Consider the following 17,909-nt stretch of genomic DNA (forward strand, 5'->3'; position numbering starts at 1 on the left):
GTACTGTGACTATCCCATATTTCCCATCCTCTACCTATGCTTTTTTTTACTAAATGAAAAAAAATGGGATTCATATTCATTAAATTTAATTCAGTTATTTTTAGCAGGTTTATCTAACTTGTCAAGATTATTTTGAATATTGTTTCTCCCCTCTAATACATTCAGTTTCCAATCTAATTTTGTGGTACATGGCAAATTTAATAAGCATTCTCCATCTGTTCATTTGTGACAGTAAGAAAATATTAAAGTGTGTTGATATGTTCCCCAATGCAAAGAAAAAACGACTGATGAGCATTTTTTGAGTATAATTTGAGCCAGCTAGAATTGTCATGCTATTAAACCTAAATGGCATTTTTGCTGAAGTCAAGATATATTATTTCTGTACAGGGGTGTCAAACTCAATTTCACTGAGGGCCGCATCAGCATTGCGGTTGCCCTCAAGGGGCCGGGTGGGTATGGCCAGGGTGGGCGTGGCTAGAGTGCATATGGCTTACTGGGTGGGTGTGGCCAGTTCTACATCGTTCGCAACAAGGGTGCCTATGGGGGCCTGGGCAGGAGTGGGGCAGATCTGAGGGTCTCTGGCAGAAGGAGGGTCTCTGGGCCAGGGCCAAGGCAGTGGGGGCCGTTCCCTCACTGTTTCCAGGATGGCTTTGCGGGCCACATGAAACTACTTCGCGGGCCGGATCCGGCCCCCGGGCCTTGTGTTTGACATGTCTGCTGTAGTACATTATTCCCACATTTGTTAAGGAAATTAACTAATCAAACATTGAAATACGATTTAGACAAGATTCGTTCTTCATGATGACTCCTTTTATTATTATCTAATTGATTAGGATCTGCTCTAGAATCTTTCCAAATACTGCTTAGATGACAGACTGGCTGACTGATGAGTAGTTTGCTGTTTCCTATTTTTAAAGATTCGTTCTTCAGTCAGTTAATGGCACTCATCAATTCTCTGGGATTAAATTCTCAAGGATTAAATTGCATAAGAATTTGGCCACACCATTAGTTAGTTTCTTTACTACTCTACCCTGAGGTTCAATATTGACTCTCAGTTAGGTTTAATTATCTATACATCTGTATACATTGAGAATTCTTAAGATCAGTTAATAAATATAGTATGCATATACTATATCAATAAATATAGATATGTAAAGGCCTGACATCTTGCCCCTAAAGTGTTTTGGAAAGTAATTGATGATGCCCAAATAACGTGAACATTGATGTTCTAATATCTCAGGGTGGAATAGTTTATTGTTATACATCAAACTAGGTTATACTTCAGCTTAACTTTGTTTCCTTATCAACTTGAGAGCCTATTAAAATATCTTTATCTTTAAATCTATCTTGCTGCCCTCTCATTTTATGGTATTTTTTTCTGTTTATATTTTTCATGGAGTTGAATTTAGTATACTCTCTGTGTAGGGGTTATTCTCTAGGGCACAGGTCTGCCACCCGTGGCTCCGGAGCCGCATGCGGCTCTTTCAGCCGTCTCCTGCGGCTCCCTGTCCTCTGCCATGTGCAGTCCTCCCAAAAAAAGTGGGAGTAAAAAAGTTCAACCAATCAATTCAAATATGCAGGGTAGGTGCATATCTCGCCTTGGCTCCACTCTTCAGTCAAACCCTGTTTTGCGCATGTGCACACATTTTTTGCGGCTCCCAGTTTTTCCTTTTGTGAGGGAACCGGTTCCGAGTGGCTCTTTTACTGTTTCAGGTTGCTGACCCCTGGGCTAGGGAATATAACACTTGCTTTAAAAATAATCTTTTTATGTAGCTTTAATTGCATAGCATGCAACCTAGTTCTAATCCTGGAAGAATGCTGCTGGATAGCTCTTTGAATGTTACATTGATGCATTTTATTACCGCCACATGCATAGAATATTTTGAAGTGTGTAACTTTCTTATAAGGTTTCTTTTCTACAGATTTCTTATATTTGACAACGATATGTAGTTCTAAATCTAAATCTTACTAAAGGCAAGTATTGTAAATTATAGGGTTGTAGTTCCTTCACTGTGATACTGTATATGGTGAAGTGGTACCTGCCCTGGATTGGTATAATGTTGCTTTATTCTTGTTGCTTTGGCTCTGTTTTCTTCTAAATATCTTGGAGCTAGCAGCCCCATTAGTTTCACTTATTTTTCGTGTATTGAAATAGAAGCAATACTATCATAATCCTGATTCACAATGCTTAATTTACATTCCGAATGTTATTCAAATGAAAGAATCATATGTTTACAAAAATATTTCTATATTAGATATTTCTAGCTTTTTAAATTCATTAAGATTTGATGTTTAAAAATGCATTTTGATTACATATTTCTAAGAGGTTTTTGCTGAAATACAGTATTAAGAAAATAATTCAAAATAATATATTCTAATTTTAAATTGGAGTCAGTTTCACTGGATTGACTTCCAACGATTAAAAACAGGATTCCACAGAGAGCATCTAATTTGCATTTTAAAAGCATTAGTAAAAAAATTGTGTTTTAGATGCACAGATACTTTCAAAAATTGAATTTTTGAATTTTTCCAGTTTAAAATTGTATCCATATATTGTTAACTAATTTTTTTTGAATAAGTGCACTTTTGGAAATGGACAGATCTCAATAGAATTTAATAGTAGAACCTTTTCAATGTCTGTCAGTTCCCTAATTTCCTTTTCCATATGGATGTAGATGTAACTGTGCCTACATTCCATTGTATCTTTTGCAAGTTTATATTATGTAACCCAGTGGCAGCATGTAAGTGTGAATAATCTTTGCTGAGGTTTGTGGAAATCTCATTCACAAGTTCTCTAGAAAAGATCCTTTACACTTCTATTTTGCTTTATCAGGCTCTTACATGTGCATGGGCCCAATTTAATGGATTTTATGTAGAATGGATCAAATTTGCAATGCATGATTCTGTCTGTGGATTAGTGTTTTTTCTTCTATGTAATCCCGTGCTACTGATCATCTTCCTCTTGAAGACAGATTGAGAGAAGGGACCCTGAATTGTCTTCTAGTGTTTCCTTTGTTCACATGCTGTGCTACCTCCATGTCATTTTCCAAAGGCAAAAGTCTGATTCCTTCCATTCATTTCGTTTGACTCAAGTAAGAATGAAAAAAAGAAAAGAAAACCCACTATCTTCCTTCTTCCTCATCCCACATATTTTTCCTGTTATTTTTCCATCTCTCGATTTAATGGACTTATTGCTTCAACAGCTGTCCCATTTCTTCCAGATAATCTGTTGGATTGTGGTTTCACTATAGCAAGTTTCAGAATTAGCCTGGATTGATATTTGCATTAGACTTAGAAGGTTGTATAATAAATTTTGTAATGTAGCAGGTGTTTATGATGCCAGATGTTTATTTAGCATGTTTACTGCAAATATTTTGCATGAAATTGTACATAGATTAAAAAATATTCCAGTACAAATTATTCTAAAGCTTAAATGTGATTCCACCACCAGCAGCCCTACTTGGTTACCTGACTATTAGGTGGCATTAGGAAGGGAAATTTTATTAAAAAAATGCTAAATTAATCCAAGTAAAAAGTTGGTGTCAATATTTGAAAGAATATGTTCCCTCGTATTGAATATGATTCAGGATTCTTTAATTTTTTTCACCTATTCTCTGCTTCCCTCAGCACATCGCCAATAGTTACTAATCTGGGAATATATCTGAGCTGCATGTGCTTTGAAAGTGGTAGGTAAGGTTGTTGTAGATCGCACATAAGAACAGTGTCTCTCTTATCTATTATTTAGTATTTAGTATTTATTATATTTGTATACTGCCCTTCTCCCGAAGGACTCAGGGCGGTGAACAGGGCACATATAAAAATACAGAATACAAAAATTAAAAAAGAATTAAATAGGAGCCCGAGCTAAAACAATAGATGGTAATAAAAAATCCCCAACACATCCCCCATCAGGCCTGGCCGGCTTGTTCAAATAGATAGGTCTTCAGACCGCGTCGGAAGGAGCGAAGGTCAGGTGCCATCCGGAGCTCAACCGGCAGCTGATTCCATAAAGCCGCCCACAGAGAAGGCCCTCCCCCTGGGGGCCACCAGCCAACATTCTCTGACCGGTGGCACCCTGAGGAGGCCCTCTCTGTGGGAACGCACAGGGCGGAGGGAAGTTGACGCCGGCAGCAGATTATTATTAAACCAGTCTGCTTTTTTTTTTCAGATTCTGTGTGAAACTTAAAATGACATAACTTCTGTAACAAGTTGATTCGGATTTTTTCTCAGAAAAAAAAGACTGGCAGCTTTAATGAATCTTATCAGTCTATGCCCTAAGATTGGATAGGGTTGGCCTGTGTGAGGGACATCGATAGAGCATTGCCCTCTTATGGGACCCAGCAGTTATGTTTTCTCAGTAGCTTAAGCTGTTTTTGGAACAGTATCTTCCACGAGGCCTATATGGCCTCTGTTGAGACCTACCAGAGTTGTTGGGTTAAAGATGAAATACAAACCTGCTAATTGTAACAAAACTGTAAGGTGGTGGAGTTTGTTCTGGTCCTTTGCTGCATTGCTTTTATTGTTATTCTGTTTTTTTTCCTTGCACTTTTTTCCCCCAAACCTCAGTAAGTCAGCCAAGAAAGAACGAGTCCCATATTGGACACAAAGCCAGTTGGGTATCTTTGGGCCAGTCACTTTCTTTCAGCTCTAGGAAAGAGGCAATAGCAAATCACTTCAAAAAAACAACAACACCCTTGCCAAGAAAACTGCAGGGACTTTTAATGGCTGTATGGTGGTTTCAAAACCAGAGGCAGCATGTTTTAAATATTAGTTGCTAGGGTGAATCATTGGAAGTACGCAGTTTTCATGTTCTGCTTGTGAGCTTTCTTGCTGCATCTCACTACCGTACCAACGGTTTGGCTCAGAATGATCAACTGATCCTGCAGGATTGTTGTGAGGCATAACCTTTCTCTGTTTCTCAGCTAGGGCCTTTGTCTGATGATTCTGCTTTGCCACTCTTAAAAGGAAAGCTGATTAAGATATGCGTTTTAAAAAATAGGACTCTGAGTGACAGTTGTTGCAGAAAATTTAGTAAATGCATTATTTATTTAGCAAATGGCAATGTTATACTAGCCAGAAGACTATAGTGTTAATAGAGAATAGTTGTTTGGCTACCTGTCTGGCACCAGTTGAAATCATACTACCTTTTGAAGCTCCACCAAAGTGGTACTATTTATCTACTCACATGTAACACGCTTTCAAACTCCTAGGTTGGCAGAAGCTGAGGCAAGTGACGGGAGCTCACCCGTCACCCGTTGCTAAGACTCAAACCCCTTCTCCAGTATTATTAAGCCACTGAGCCACCGCATCTCACTAAAGTAAAGGCACAATTTATTTCTTTGAGAGGGAGAAAAAAGAAACTACGATTTTTAATTTGGATTAAATGATGTGCATATAAGGTTCTGTATCTTAACAGAGATACAAGCATAGTTTCAGTTCTCAGAAATTATCCTAAAAGGGAATCAGGGTGTTAAACAATTCCATTTACATTATTAGTATTAATCCTTCTTAATTCTTTGCCAAAAAACAATGGGAAGAGAATATACATCTTTAAAGATACTTTTCTTACATTCTTGGTGTATAGTTATAGTTATATTTTTAAGTTACAAAATATAGCCATAATTTTATGGGACTATAGTGAAGTGTGCTGAATTTCTAAAACATGTGTGTGTGTGTGTGTGTGTGTGTGTGTGTGTGTGTGTGTGTGTGTAATTAGTGAATTACAGCAATAGGTTATATATATATAACCTATTGCTGTAATTCACTAATTCTTTCAGTTTTTCATCATAAACAGTCTTTCTTTCTTTCTTTCTTTCTTTCTTTCTTTCTTTCTTTCTTTCTTTCTTTCTTTCTTTCTTTTTTATTACATTTCTACACCTCCCATCACCTCACTATAGGTGGTTTACAACAGCACAATAAAAACAGTGTAAAAGCATAACTTAAAACAGAATTAAAACTTACAGGTAAAATTAAATTGGGTTAAAAATTCAAAAGCAAAGATGTTAACAAGGCAATGGGAATATCCTCAACCATCCCTTGGGCTGTTGCAATATATTTTATACCCCCATGCAAATAATAATAGGGTGTCACCAAATGGCTCTGTTGAGCTGTTATTCATTTCATCCTTTTGTCTCCTCCAACCCATCCATTTATGTCACCTAACATCATTTTTTTTCTCCAACTTGCATACATTCTGAATGTTGCATATTTTTTCTAAAACTTGACTGTGGCTGTTTCATTATCATCACTCAACTATTACATATGTGTAGATATGTTATTTTATATGCATTCACTGCAGCATTCTTTCTCTATTTCCTATAATGTTACATTTGGTTTTTAATTTTCTTACTTTGTCCAATAGAAAACAGGAAGTGAGTAACAGCTGTTGTCATCAGTAAAATTGGAGAAGATGGGAGGGTAGAAGGATATAAATTGAGAAAAGACATTTGTCTTTAATTACATTAATTGCAGTGTATATGCTGGTGAATAACTGTAATAAAGATTTGACTTGATATGTATTTTATTAAAACATTAATAAGGTTGCTATCCTATGTAGCCTTTTGAGATTGTAGCCAGATGTCTCCTTAGAATCCCCAATTATTTATAAGCCAGTGCAACTGTGTAAAAGCACTCAATGTGCATTTTGTTCAATTGCTAAGTCGTGTTTGACTCTTCTTCGCCCTATGGACCATAGCATGACAGACCTCTGTCCTTCACTGTCTCTTGGAATTTGTCCAAACTCATGTTCATTGTGTCAATGACACTATCTAACCATCTCATCCTCTGCTTCTCTTTCTCCTTTTGCCTTTCCCAACGTTGGGTTTTTTTCAATTCAGTGTGCATATTGTTTTCAAAATACAAGACAATATAAGTTCCTGAATTTTGTAGTCTTTGCTTTTGGCTAACACTGCCAGCTTACTTACAGATCTTGCTGTCTCGGTATTAGTTTAATCAGTCTTCTGATGCAACCTTTTGTCATAGGGCACAAAAGTGTTACTTCTTTTTCTAGCTAATGCCATACTTCAAATGCTCTCAACTTTTAGGAAAAAAGGTGTAAGCTTTTTTATTTCTTTCAAGTCAAATTTGATATTTTGGAACTTGGTTTTAATATGACATGTTAGGTCACAAACCTCATTCTGTAAATTAAGAACTGAGATTCAGAACTTAAAATTCACTTTATGGCCTTGTAATGGATGTTTGAAGGCCAATATTATCTTTGTTGTACCAAAGTAACTTGCCATGTCTTATGGTTTCAAATGAGCTTCTCTTTATTTTTTCAGTATAGACTTTGCAGTGAATAAACACTCACTTCCATATAGTAAAGATAATGGTAACAACTCCATGTCCACTTTCTGTCTTAGTTCTTTTTACTTATGCTGAATATGTATTTTTCTAAGTATTTAATGATGCTAAAACGCTGCTCTTAGGCTAAACAAATATTACATAACATTATTGAGCAATGAAATAGAGGGAGAAAAAGCTTATACTGCAGTTTAAACTGATAAGCTTTATCCAAGAATAGTCCATTTGAAGTATTTTCTGAAAGTAAATTGAATGTTTGCCATGCTTTCTGTATCAGCCTGTTCGGGTGCCATAGCTAAATACTGGGCTAATGTGGTTGATTTAACTGCAACAGATGTCAGTGATACATAATCTATAAAGTTAGTTAAAAAGTACTTTAAGAAGTTAAACTAAACCTCAGTGTTTGAATACTGGAGATTTTAAACTTACACATTTCTTAAAGTATATGATTTATATCTATATTAAATGTTCCATGGAATTTAAAGTTTGTAAATTAATCTTACATTTTTCTGATTTTAATTACAAATTACCTTTTGAATTATTTTTTCATATATATATGAAAATACATATGAATCTCTCTTTCTCTCTCTCTCTCTCTCTCTCTCTCTGTCACTCACACACACACACACACACACACACACACACACACACACACTGGAAAAGTAGTCAGACTTCAGAAACATTTTCCAACTTCAGAAAACATAAGGCTAAAACTAGACTAAGCTAAAAATTTAACAAACTTTCCCCAAAAAAGTTTATATATGTATTTAAATTAAGAAATATTAACATCAAAAAAAGCTTTGCATAATGTTTAGTTGTATTTTTTAATTATCTGGTAAGGAGGCACTGATTGAAAGGTTGAACTCGTGTATTAATTGGAAATTTATGATATAGCAAAATGTTGCATTCGCATATATAGTTACTTGTGTCCTAATTTGATAGCAAGAATAAATAATGTCCATGGAAGAACAAATACAGTGCTTAAATAACAATAAATGACATTCTGTGTGTATGTGAAACTCACTATAGGATTTATATTTCATTGTGTGTGTATATATGAAACTTATGTTTCACTGTAAGATTTAATTAAGAATAGCTTTTCATAGGAGTATATTTCAAAGAATTGCATTGATTTAAGAGCGTGACCAGCTAATACTTGGTTTCTTCCCATATTTGTGTTTTCTTCTTAGTAAAACAAAACAAGGTCTGTTGCCTAGTTTGGAAGATTTGCTCTTCTATACTATTGCAGAAGGACAAGAAAAAATACCAGTTCATAAGTTCATCACAGTAAGTTTTTTAATATGTTTCTAATAAATCATATACTAAGTAAATTAAATGTCATGGTTCCGATAGATGAAACCAATTAAAAAAACTTCAAGGCAAGAACATTTTATTCAGGAAACAAAGTATCGGCACTTACATAGTCGAACCCAAGACTAAAGTTCCCTCCCTCTGATACAGAGTAACAAGTTGCAATTACCACTCCAGAAAGGCCATCATAAATCACATTCACCAATTAATCTAAAATCCTCCCCACTTTGCTGTCCCGCAAACTTTATCTAGAATTGACCTTGAAGCTTACCCAGCTGCAATTGTTTAGGGCTAACTTAAAAAGCTCAAGCATTCCTCCCTCCCCCTCTTCTACATCTGAGAACCCAAGCAACAGAAAAAGCACAAGTAAAGCAAAATGTAAAATGGCTGCAATTTCTTAATTGTCACAGCGTTGACATTAGCCATATTTTTTATTTTTGAAAAAACAGTATATATCATATAGGTTTGGTAATGATCAAGTAATGGGAAGGTTACTAAAACTGAGCGTCACATAAGTTTTACATTTTACATTTACATTTTACTCACGTCAAATTTAGGGAGTGTGAATATATGCATTTTAAAACAAATTCACTGAAAACAAATGTCTGTGAACTCTCTATTGCAGTCTAATGGAAAAGAAGACCAGATGGGAATAAGAATATTATGTGAATTAGTGTTCTGAATAAGAAATATCTGTGATGCTTTTTTATTTTATTTTACAGGCTTTAAAATCTACAGGTTTACGAACATCTGATCCAAGACTGAAAGAATGCATGGATATGTTAAGATTGACGCTTCAGACAACATCAGATGGTGTCATGCTAGATAAAGATCTCTTTAAAAAGTAAGTACATTAATTGATTTGCTACAGCTTGTCTTTAGCATGTAATAAGGAGGGCAGTAGGAAATGATTACAAATGAGCACAAATATTTTTCAGTATGCAATTCCTCCACATCTGATTTCAGGGAAGGAGGAAGAGCATTGAGGAGAACAAAAGTATGTATTATATCAGTAGTGGATACCTTACCTTCAGTAAATTATATCTTGGGATACAAATATAGTCTTTAGATTTTAGAAGCACTTTTAGTATCTCTGTAATGAGAGACAGTATATGGTATTATGATATGGTTATTTTCACTCATGTAATAATAATTTTTCATATTTCACAGATGTGTCCAAAGCAACATTGTGTTACTAACACAGGCTTTTAGGCGAAAATTTGTCATTCCTGATTTTATGTCTTTTGCCTCTCATATTGATGAGTTATATGAAAATGCTAAAAAACACTCCGGAGGGAAGGTAAGTGTCTTATTAAAAAATAATTGGTGGCAATTACAGATGGGTAAGCTGCAGTTTAAAGTTATTTGTGCCCTTCAAAACATCCTGAGATCATGCCATCAGTCTTTGTGGAAAGGTACAGAATATTCTTCATGTGATTTTCATTGATCTGTGGACATAAGGAAAAGGCAACAAAATGATTTGGGGAGGGGGAATAATACCCCTGTGCTCCATTAAAATAATGACATAGAACTTGATTTCTTTTTTTTTTCCTTTGTCCTTTCTCACAAGATTCCTCAAAACTTTAACAAATCTCTTTTGTCAATGCAATACAGGAAAGTTATCCCGGTCACTTTGCAATTTTTATATCATTTTTAATTATTAGGACATCAGCTGGTTTCTTTTGTATGGCTAGTGTAACATCTTTTTTATGTCATTCTTGTAGCCTATATTTTAAAATATACTTTCAAATCAATTGCAATTGTGTCAGATAATATGTCCACAGCATGTTTAAATACAATCTGTTTACAGAGGCAGACACTCTTAGGATTAACTTTTGGGTCCATTGTTCAAAAATATTGTTCAATATGTCCATAGTTAAAATATTTTGCTTCATTCTATATTAGTCAAGTTTGATCATTGATCAATTCTTTGATTAATTAATTAGGGGTTTTTAATTCTTTAATTAAACCCTTCCAGTTACCTCTGCTATCCAAGTTTTAAAGTCTTATCTTACTATTTTTTTTAAAGAATTCAAAATAAAAGCAGTATCTCAAGAAAAGGATTCTTTATAATTAATTTCAAAATCTTATTTCAAATTTATCTGGACCCTTAGTCCATTTTTAAATTTCAAAATCAAAGTTTTAATCACCCTTTTGCTGTTTATTCCAGGAAAAAAATTAAGTCCTTAAACTTGTATTTAAAATTTATTTTACTAAGGATTGAAAGAAATTCACCCATGATATAAAACTTGATGATCCAAAAGTACCTGATAGCTAGCAATTTCCAAAAGTGATTAGGAAAGAAAGTATGCAAACGTCTGCTTGTCACTATAGTCTTGTTTTGCCTGGATTGTCTGCATGATACCTGTGCAGCTGATATGCGTGCTTAGTGTGGTTTGGAATTAACAAGCTACATTTTGTACTATGCTTTTAGGAAGCCATTTTGGTTCTATTCACATACAGTTAAACTATAAATCATGCTGTAAAAAACATACTAGTTGGGATCAAATATTGACAGTGCCAGTATCAAAAAACATTATGGCTTACTGTGATGTGTAGGGTAAAACTAGCCCTAGAGTGGCACACCTAGTTGGGCTGATAATAGAGACACCAGAGATTTGACCATTTGCAAATTATTCATTTATATACTTATGAAGGGACGCGGTGGCTCAGTGGGTTAGGACGCTGAGCTTGTTGATCAGAAGGTCCGCAGTTTGGCAGGTCGAATCCCAAGTGCCGCATAACAGAGTGAGCGCCTGTTACTCATCCCAGCTTCTGCCAACCTAGCAGTTCGAAAGCACGTAAAAATGCAAGTAGAAAAATAGGACCACTATGGTGGGAAGGTAACAGCATTCCGTGCGCCTTTGGTGTCTAGTCATGCTGGCCACATGACCACGGAGACGTCCTCGGACAAGCGCTGGCTCTTTGGCTTTGAAACGGAGATGAGCACCGGCCCCTAGAGTTGGAAACGACTAGCACGCATGTGCGGGGGAACCTTTACCTTTACCTTTTATACTTATGAAAGAAAAAGTGCAGGTAACCTTGAGTGAATTCTTAAAATTAGTTTCTATAAGGTTTACCATTTTTCATATAAAGTGGACAAGAACTATAGCGAACCTGTTTTTTTGCTTTTGTTCATTTGTTAGATCTTGCTTTATAAAATTGGGATAGTTTGGGGGAGAGGTTAGGTGTTTGTGCCTTTTATTATTTTAATAGTTTTTTTAATAGCTGAATTTCATGTATTCATTATTTGTAGCCATATAATCTAATTATTTTATATTGGACTTGTTTTGTGTAGGTTGCAGACTATATCCCACAACTGGCTAAATTCAGTCCTGACTTATGGGCAGTATCTGTTTGCACAGTCGATGGGCAGAGGTATTGTAGCTTAAATATCTGAACTGATGAAATAATTTCAGTTGTAGAAACAGAACCAGAGACATCCTTTGAGGGGTTAAATTACAAATATAAGGTAGTTCTGCATAATTCATGATGTATGTTTCTTATGGTACTAGAGAAAAGATAGGATTTTTAGTTCTGCTTAAGGCATTCTAATTTTTAGTAGAAAATAGAATGATGCTTCAGAAGTTGAGAGTTCCTTTTTTGAAACAATGGTTTTACATCTGTTCCTCAAAACAACATCACTGCTGATAACTTGATTGTATGCTTTTTGTGCATTGAATAATCCTAATTTAATTACTCATTCTATGTTACAATATTAATATAAATTACCGTTTTATAATCCATTCCTGGTTACACAAAACATTCCAGTTTTTTCACACATCCATATATATGGATTGCCATGATTCCTTGGTCCCCTTTTTGATTTAGTGATATTCTAGATACTGCCGGATTTTTTTGACGTGCCCTGCTTTTCCAGGGCTAGCAAGTGTAAAGTTACACTTTCACAAGGTAAAATCCAGTTTTGGATAAGAAATGGATTGTTGCAAATAATAATCTTTGGAAAATGTAATTCTAAAAAATACAAGATGCATAGTATTAGAAAGTACTCGTTAATGAAGAGTTATGGCAGGCTTCTGAGAGTTATGAGAAATTAAAATTTATCTTGTCCTTTTAATATTTCTAGATATGACCTGATTCACAGGTTCTAAGCCATGTTATCTTGGCTCATCAGAACAGGTCTTGAAAATGAAATGGGCATCAAATATATAAGAATGTTTAAAGGAGAAATTAAAGTAGGAATTAACATGAATCTATATAAATTGTAATATTCTGCAACTGAAACTATTCAGCATATATTATGCAATTATGAAATAGCACAAGCTAAATATGTTCTTTTTAGTTTGAGCAGATAATTTGTACAATTGGGAGAAAAGAATTCATTTTTTCTATAGTTTTTAATTATACAAACTGTCATTTGCTTATATTTTATCTTATTTACACAATCTATTTTAAATGTTGATGTATGCTGCTCTATATAATATTAACATGCATGCTTAGCAAATATAAACAAAAGCCAATTTCCTCTATGGATATCAAAAAATTCAGTGCCATCAGAATTAAATAGGATATAGCTAAAATTTGTAAAGTGTTATTCAAATAGCTTTTGAAGTAAGTCAGTTTTGGAAAGTTTAAATCTGTTGTAGATTTATTTAAAAAAATAGCTCATTTGCATTTATACATAGGATTAGATACATGCATGGGAAAAATTAAATAACAGATTTGAGAATTATAATTTCACTGATGGATGCTTACACATCACGCTTCTTGAACAATAATTTAGGAGTCTTATTTCCAAAAGTGGCATTGACAAAAAAAATGAAATTTATTTAATTTTAAAGTAATATTAATGCAATTAGCTAAAATATTACATTAACATTATGCTATTATATTATAATATAGTTAACTCCTGATATATTTAATAAATACTACTATCACAGGGAAATGACAATTTGACTGCAACTTATAGGGGAGGTCTGGGAACCTATTTTGAAGACTAGACTGAAAATGGTATAATCCTGCCTTATATACATAAAAGCATATTTGTATTTTATCCGACCAAATAACTGTCTAATCTAGCAGGATGTAATCATCATAACGTTTCCCATGGTTCAAGTTAGAGTGGTTGATGCTCCTTGTAAGGGGTATGCATGTTGCTATAACCAGATTTACCATCTTTTATTATTCATTTTATCTGGGTTTGCATATTATTTTGTGTTTTTATGCTGTGAGTTGCCCAGAGTTAACTGGAGTCCAATATGGTGCAAGTTGAATTAAATAAATAAATAACTGGTGTATGTGTGTGTGTGTATGTATATATGTATATATATATATACAGTCATAGTTTCTGATAATATGATAAAGAACAAGGACAATAATGTTTCTTTCTCTACATTATGCACGCTTCCATTGAGTGATACAAATTCCTTATTCTTTTTACTAACATTTTATTTTTTGTTTTATTTTATTACTGGATGTATACCCTGCCTTTCTGTTTATAGCATCCAAATACTTTGGATGTTGAAATAGTTCCATATCAATTCCTTGATCAATTAGTTTTTGTAGCTATTTCATATTAAGAAGATAAATTATTTATTTCTAAACTTGTTTGCTTATGTTTACTCTGAGTATTGCAAGTCTCTCAAATAATTGTTCAGAATTTGCTAAGGAGTTTCGCTTTTATTTTTAATACAGTAGAATGTATTTTCTACCATGTTAAAGATGAAATAGACTCTCTTAGATGATCTTTTGTATAGTAGTGGTTCATTATAGAATCTTCCCAAAGCCTGTGCCTTAAGATGTACATTTTTTATTTCTCAGGAAAAATGTGAGTGAATGTAATAAATCATGTAGTATTTATTTTACAGGCATTCTATCGGAGATACCAAAGTCCCATTTTGTCTTCAGTCCTGTGTAAAGCCTTTGAAGTATGCTATTGCTGTTAATGATCTTGGCACTGAGTATGTACACAGATATGTTGGTAAAGAACCTAGTGGATTAAGATTCAACAAACTGTTCCTCAATGAAGATGGTAAGTTATATGTACAATTATCATTTCTTAATATGGTATCTATGAAATAGATTTGCATGACAGAGAAGGTTAGTAGGTCTGGACATCACATGTTGAGCTGTTATTTTGTGCCTTACAAGTCAATATTGACTCTTGGTCATTACCAGGACAAGTCTCTGCAGTTTTCTTGGTGAGATTTCAGAAGTAGTTTGCCGTTGCCTGCTGTCTAGGACTGAAACAGATTGATCAGTCCAAGATCACCTAATTGGCTTTGCCTAAGGTGGGACTAGACTTCACAGTCTCTTGGTTTCTAGTCTGGTATCTTATCCAAATTCGCTCTCTACACCTTAAGAAGAATTTAGCAAATTGAAACAAGTTCAGGAAGGACCTGATTAAAAATATAGTCCTATAAGGAGAGATGGAAGCAATGGGGAATGCTTAATATTTACCAGAGAAGACTTGAGGGAGTGACAACATTTTTAAGTTGCTGAAGGATGCTGCGCAAAAGAAGGTGAAGGCACATTGGATCCTGAACATGACTACAGGTTATAGGAGGGCAGATTCTGATTGAACGCTAGAAAAAAATCTTGAACAGTAAGAGCACTTACTGAGCAGGTACTAGTGGAATTTAGTACCCAGAGAAGTAGTCAGTTCTCCTTTGCTGGATGTGTTCAGCTAGAAGCTAAATGGACTTCTGTCAGAAATGTTTAATATAGATTTCAGCACCGACCAAGGTTTTGGACTCGGTGGTCTAAATGGCTCATTTCAGTTCTCATTCATATTTATTGATTATGACAACACAGTATTTCAAACAAAGGATGGGGAGTCTGTGGGTGGTCATATGTTCCTAACTACCTCCCTTAGAAACCCAGGCCAGAAGGGCAAATGGTCGGTTTTGCTAGGTTATTTTGTTTATAACATGTGGGGGGGCAGACATTAATTATTCCAAATAAGATACAAACATAGATTTATGCTAATGAGAAATAGCACCTGAGAATGTATTGCCACGTAGCAGGTTATGTTGCTGTTCTAAAATCAATAGTTATTGTGTATGGTATACCTTATGGTGCTGACTTATATGGTCAGTACAAGATATATATTTTTTCCTTTTTATGAGGGTCCATTTTCTCTATTGTAAGACGTGATTAATTGTAATGCATAAACCAAGAATTAAAGCTAGTAAGGAACTGTTTAGATTAGTAAGAAAATAAACCAGGAAGTAAAATTTTGGTAAATAGAACTGTATCTAACCATACCTGTGATGGATCAGTCACAAATTTTTATATATGTATGTATGTATGTATGTATGTATGTATGTATGTTTGTTCTTAAAAAGAGTATTAGAGATGGTGTGAAGAAAATCTCATTTCTTTTGAATTCTATTGTCATCACTTTTTCCCACTAATTCATCCACTGCAGATAACAGTACCAAATTAAAGCATTGTAAGTGTTTCTGCAGTTGTTTGGAAACTGGTTCTGCTGTTCTGTGATTATTTCATAAAGTTAATTTGTGATCTCATTTGGTTCTGTCCAGTATAGTTCTGAACAGTATATTGAATATATGGTGAAAAAGTGTGCATATTTCCAATAATTTTAATAGGATAAAATTAAGAGATTTCATTGGAAAACACAGTGTTCCACTGTGCAGTGATTTTTTTTGTATATTTAACAGGAAATACTGCTGATTCGGAACATGAAAACGACTCTTATATTACGTATTTTATCTAATAACATAATTAAATGAGCTGCTATCTGCATTTTACATCAATTTTATTTATGCACTATAAATACTGTAAAGGCTCAAGCAATGTTTTTGGGTTTTAATGGATGTGTAGTATTAGAAATATTTTCTTCCTTTTCTGATTATTTGTGCTGTTTCTGTGTGTTTCTTTTACTTTTAAATATATATCCATCTATATATGGATATAAAGATTTAACAGAACACAGGAATACAATATCTCTGTATTGGCTTTCAGAGATATCCCCATAATTCTGAAATGAATCTGACACTTCTTTTTTTTTGTAACACTATATATATTCCTGGCACATATTTGCTATTCTATATATTTTTTTCTTTTCCTTTACCCCATGCCTCCTCTAAGGGTATATTAGCTGTTGAATATAAACAATTGTTCTAAGCCTTGAGTTCCAAGTCATTAGCTTCATATAACTAACTCAGCTTTTGAAAGCTAGGATACAGTGACACCCTTGGCAAGATTCCATGTGTGCAAAGGTTTGCAGTCTGTTCCAAAAGACATATGCCTCAAATGTTATGTCTAAAAATTACTGTCACATGCTAGCTCATAATTTCATTTGGACTAGTGTGCATACACCTTTATTGACCAATGCTAAATAAAATATACTGGTATTTCTATATCTATATTAGTTTTCAAAATGCAATCTTGAAAGCAGCTGAAATTCAATTTCCCTGCATTTGAAACCCTTTTGAATATTTTTGAACCCTTTGGTATTTTTTCAAAGATCCTTGAACCCATTTTGTACATGCTCTCATCTTAACCATTTATTACTAATGTTTTTATGGGAAACTAGATGGCAGTACGTTTTGTTCTTGATATTGTGTTCTATGTCAGTAGGACCTTCTTTTTGCATACAGAATAATGTCTAATTGATAATTAAAGCCCCTTCACATTGTACCTTAACTGATCCTTAGCAGACATTCCCTAGTTGACTGGGTAGGGACAGGCAGAAACTGTTGGGAAAACTATTGATTCCCGAGATACATATAAATAGTGAAACCACTTTGGATTACATTTGGAAATCTACTCATAGCCAGTGCAGTTCCTGCAGCAGAGTTCTGACATGGCAGTTCTATGATTAATCAGTGAGCATTCATGTCACTGCATTATGGATAAACTACCATTTCCAGGTGGTCTTCAAGGGTAGAGTCATGAAATGCAAATTGTACTAATCGTATCGAAAGTTAGCAGAGGTATTTTGTACCACGAAAGCCTATAGTTTGCACACCGGCCAAAAGTATGCACAACTTTTGAGGGACTTGTGACTGAACAGCCATTCCACCTTATTTGGGCTGAGTTTGTGTAAAAGATAAGCCAGGAAATCTATTTAGTTTTCTGAAATCTGATTTCATTTTTTAAATGAGCCTATAGAATCCTGAGCTTATGTATTTGCAGATGACATGGAGGTGCCTAAGACTGCAGATAATTGCAGATAAGTGAAGCATTATTAAATTGAAGTGTATCTGCAAGAAAATGTACATCTGGGAAGGGGATGAACTGTTTCCTCTTCACCATTTGTGATTCCAATTTCTTTTTAAATGAAAACCTTATAAAATACAGGACAGTAT

General features: G+C 34.4%; 1 protein-coding gene across 3 annotated transcripts in view; it reads left to right on the top strand.

Annotated features, from left to right (window-relative positions):
* GLS (glutaminase) overlaps positions 1 to 17,909 on the top strand; it is an 83,102-nt gene that overhangs the window by 10,229 nt on the left and 54,964 nt on the right. For all 3 annotated transcript variants that reach the window (XM_083350513.1, XM_083350514.1, XM_083350515.1), the window contains exons 2-6: positions 8,493 to 8,589; positions 9,336 to 9,457; positions 9,784 to 9,913; positions 11,912 to 11,991; positions 14,442 to 14,605. In XM_083350513.1, the coding sequence (XP_083206639.1) occupies positions 8,493 to 8,589; positions 9,336 to 9,457; positions 9,784 to 9,913; positions 11,912 to 11,991; positions 14,442 to 14,605 (593 nt within the window). The remainder of the gene's footprint in view (positions 1 to 8,492; positions 8,590 to 9,335; positions 9,458 to 9,783; positions 9,914 to 11,911; positions 11,992 to 14,441; positions 14,606 to 17,909) is intronic.

Source organism: Vipera ursinii, assembly GCF_947247035.1.
Source record: "Vipera ursinii genome assembly, chromosome: 1".
Taxonomy (NCBI): Eukaryota; Metazoa; Chordata; class Lepidosauria; order Squamata; family Viperidae; genus Vipera; species Vipera ursinii.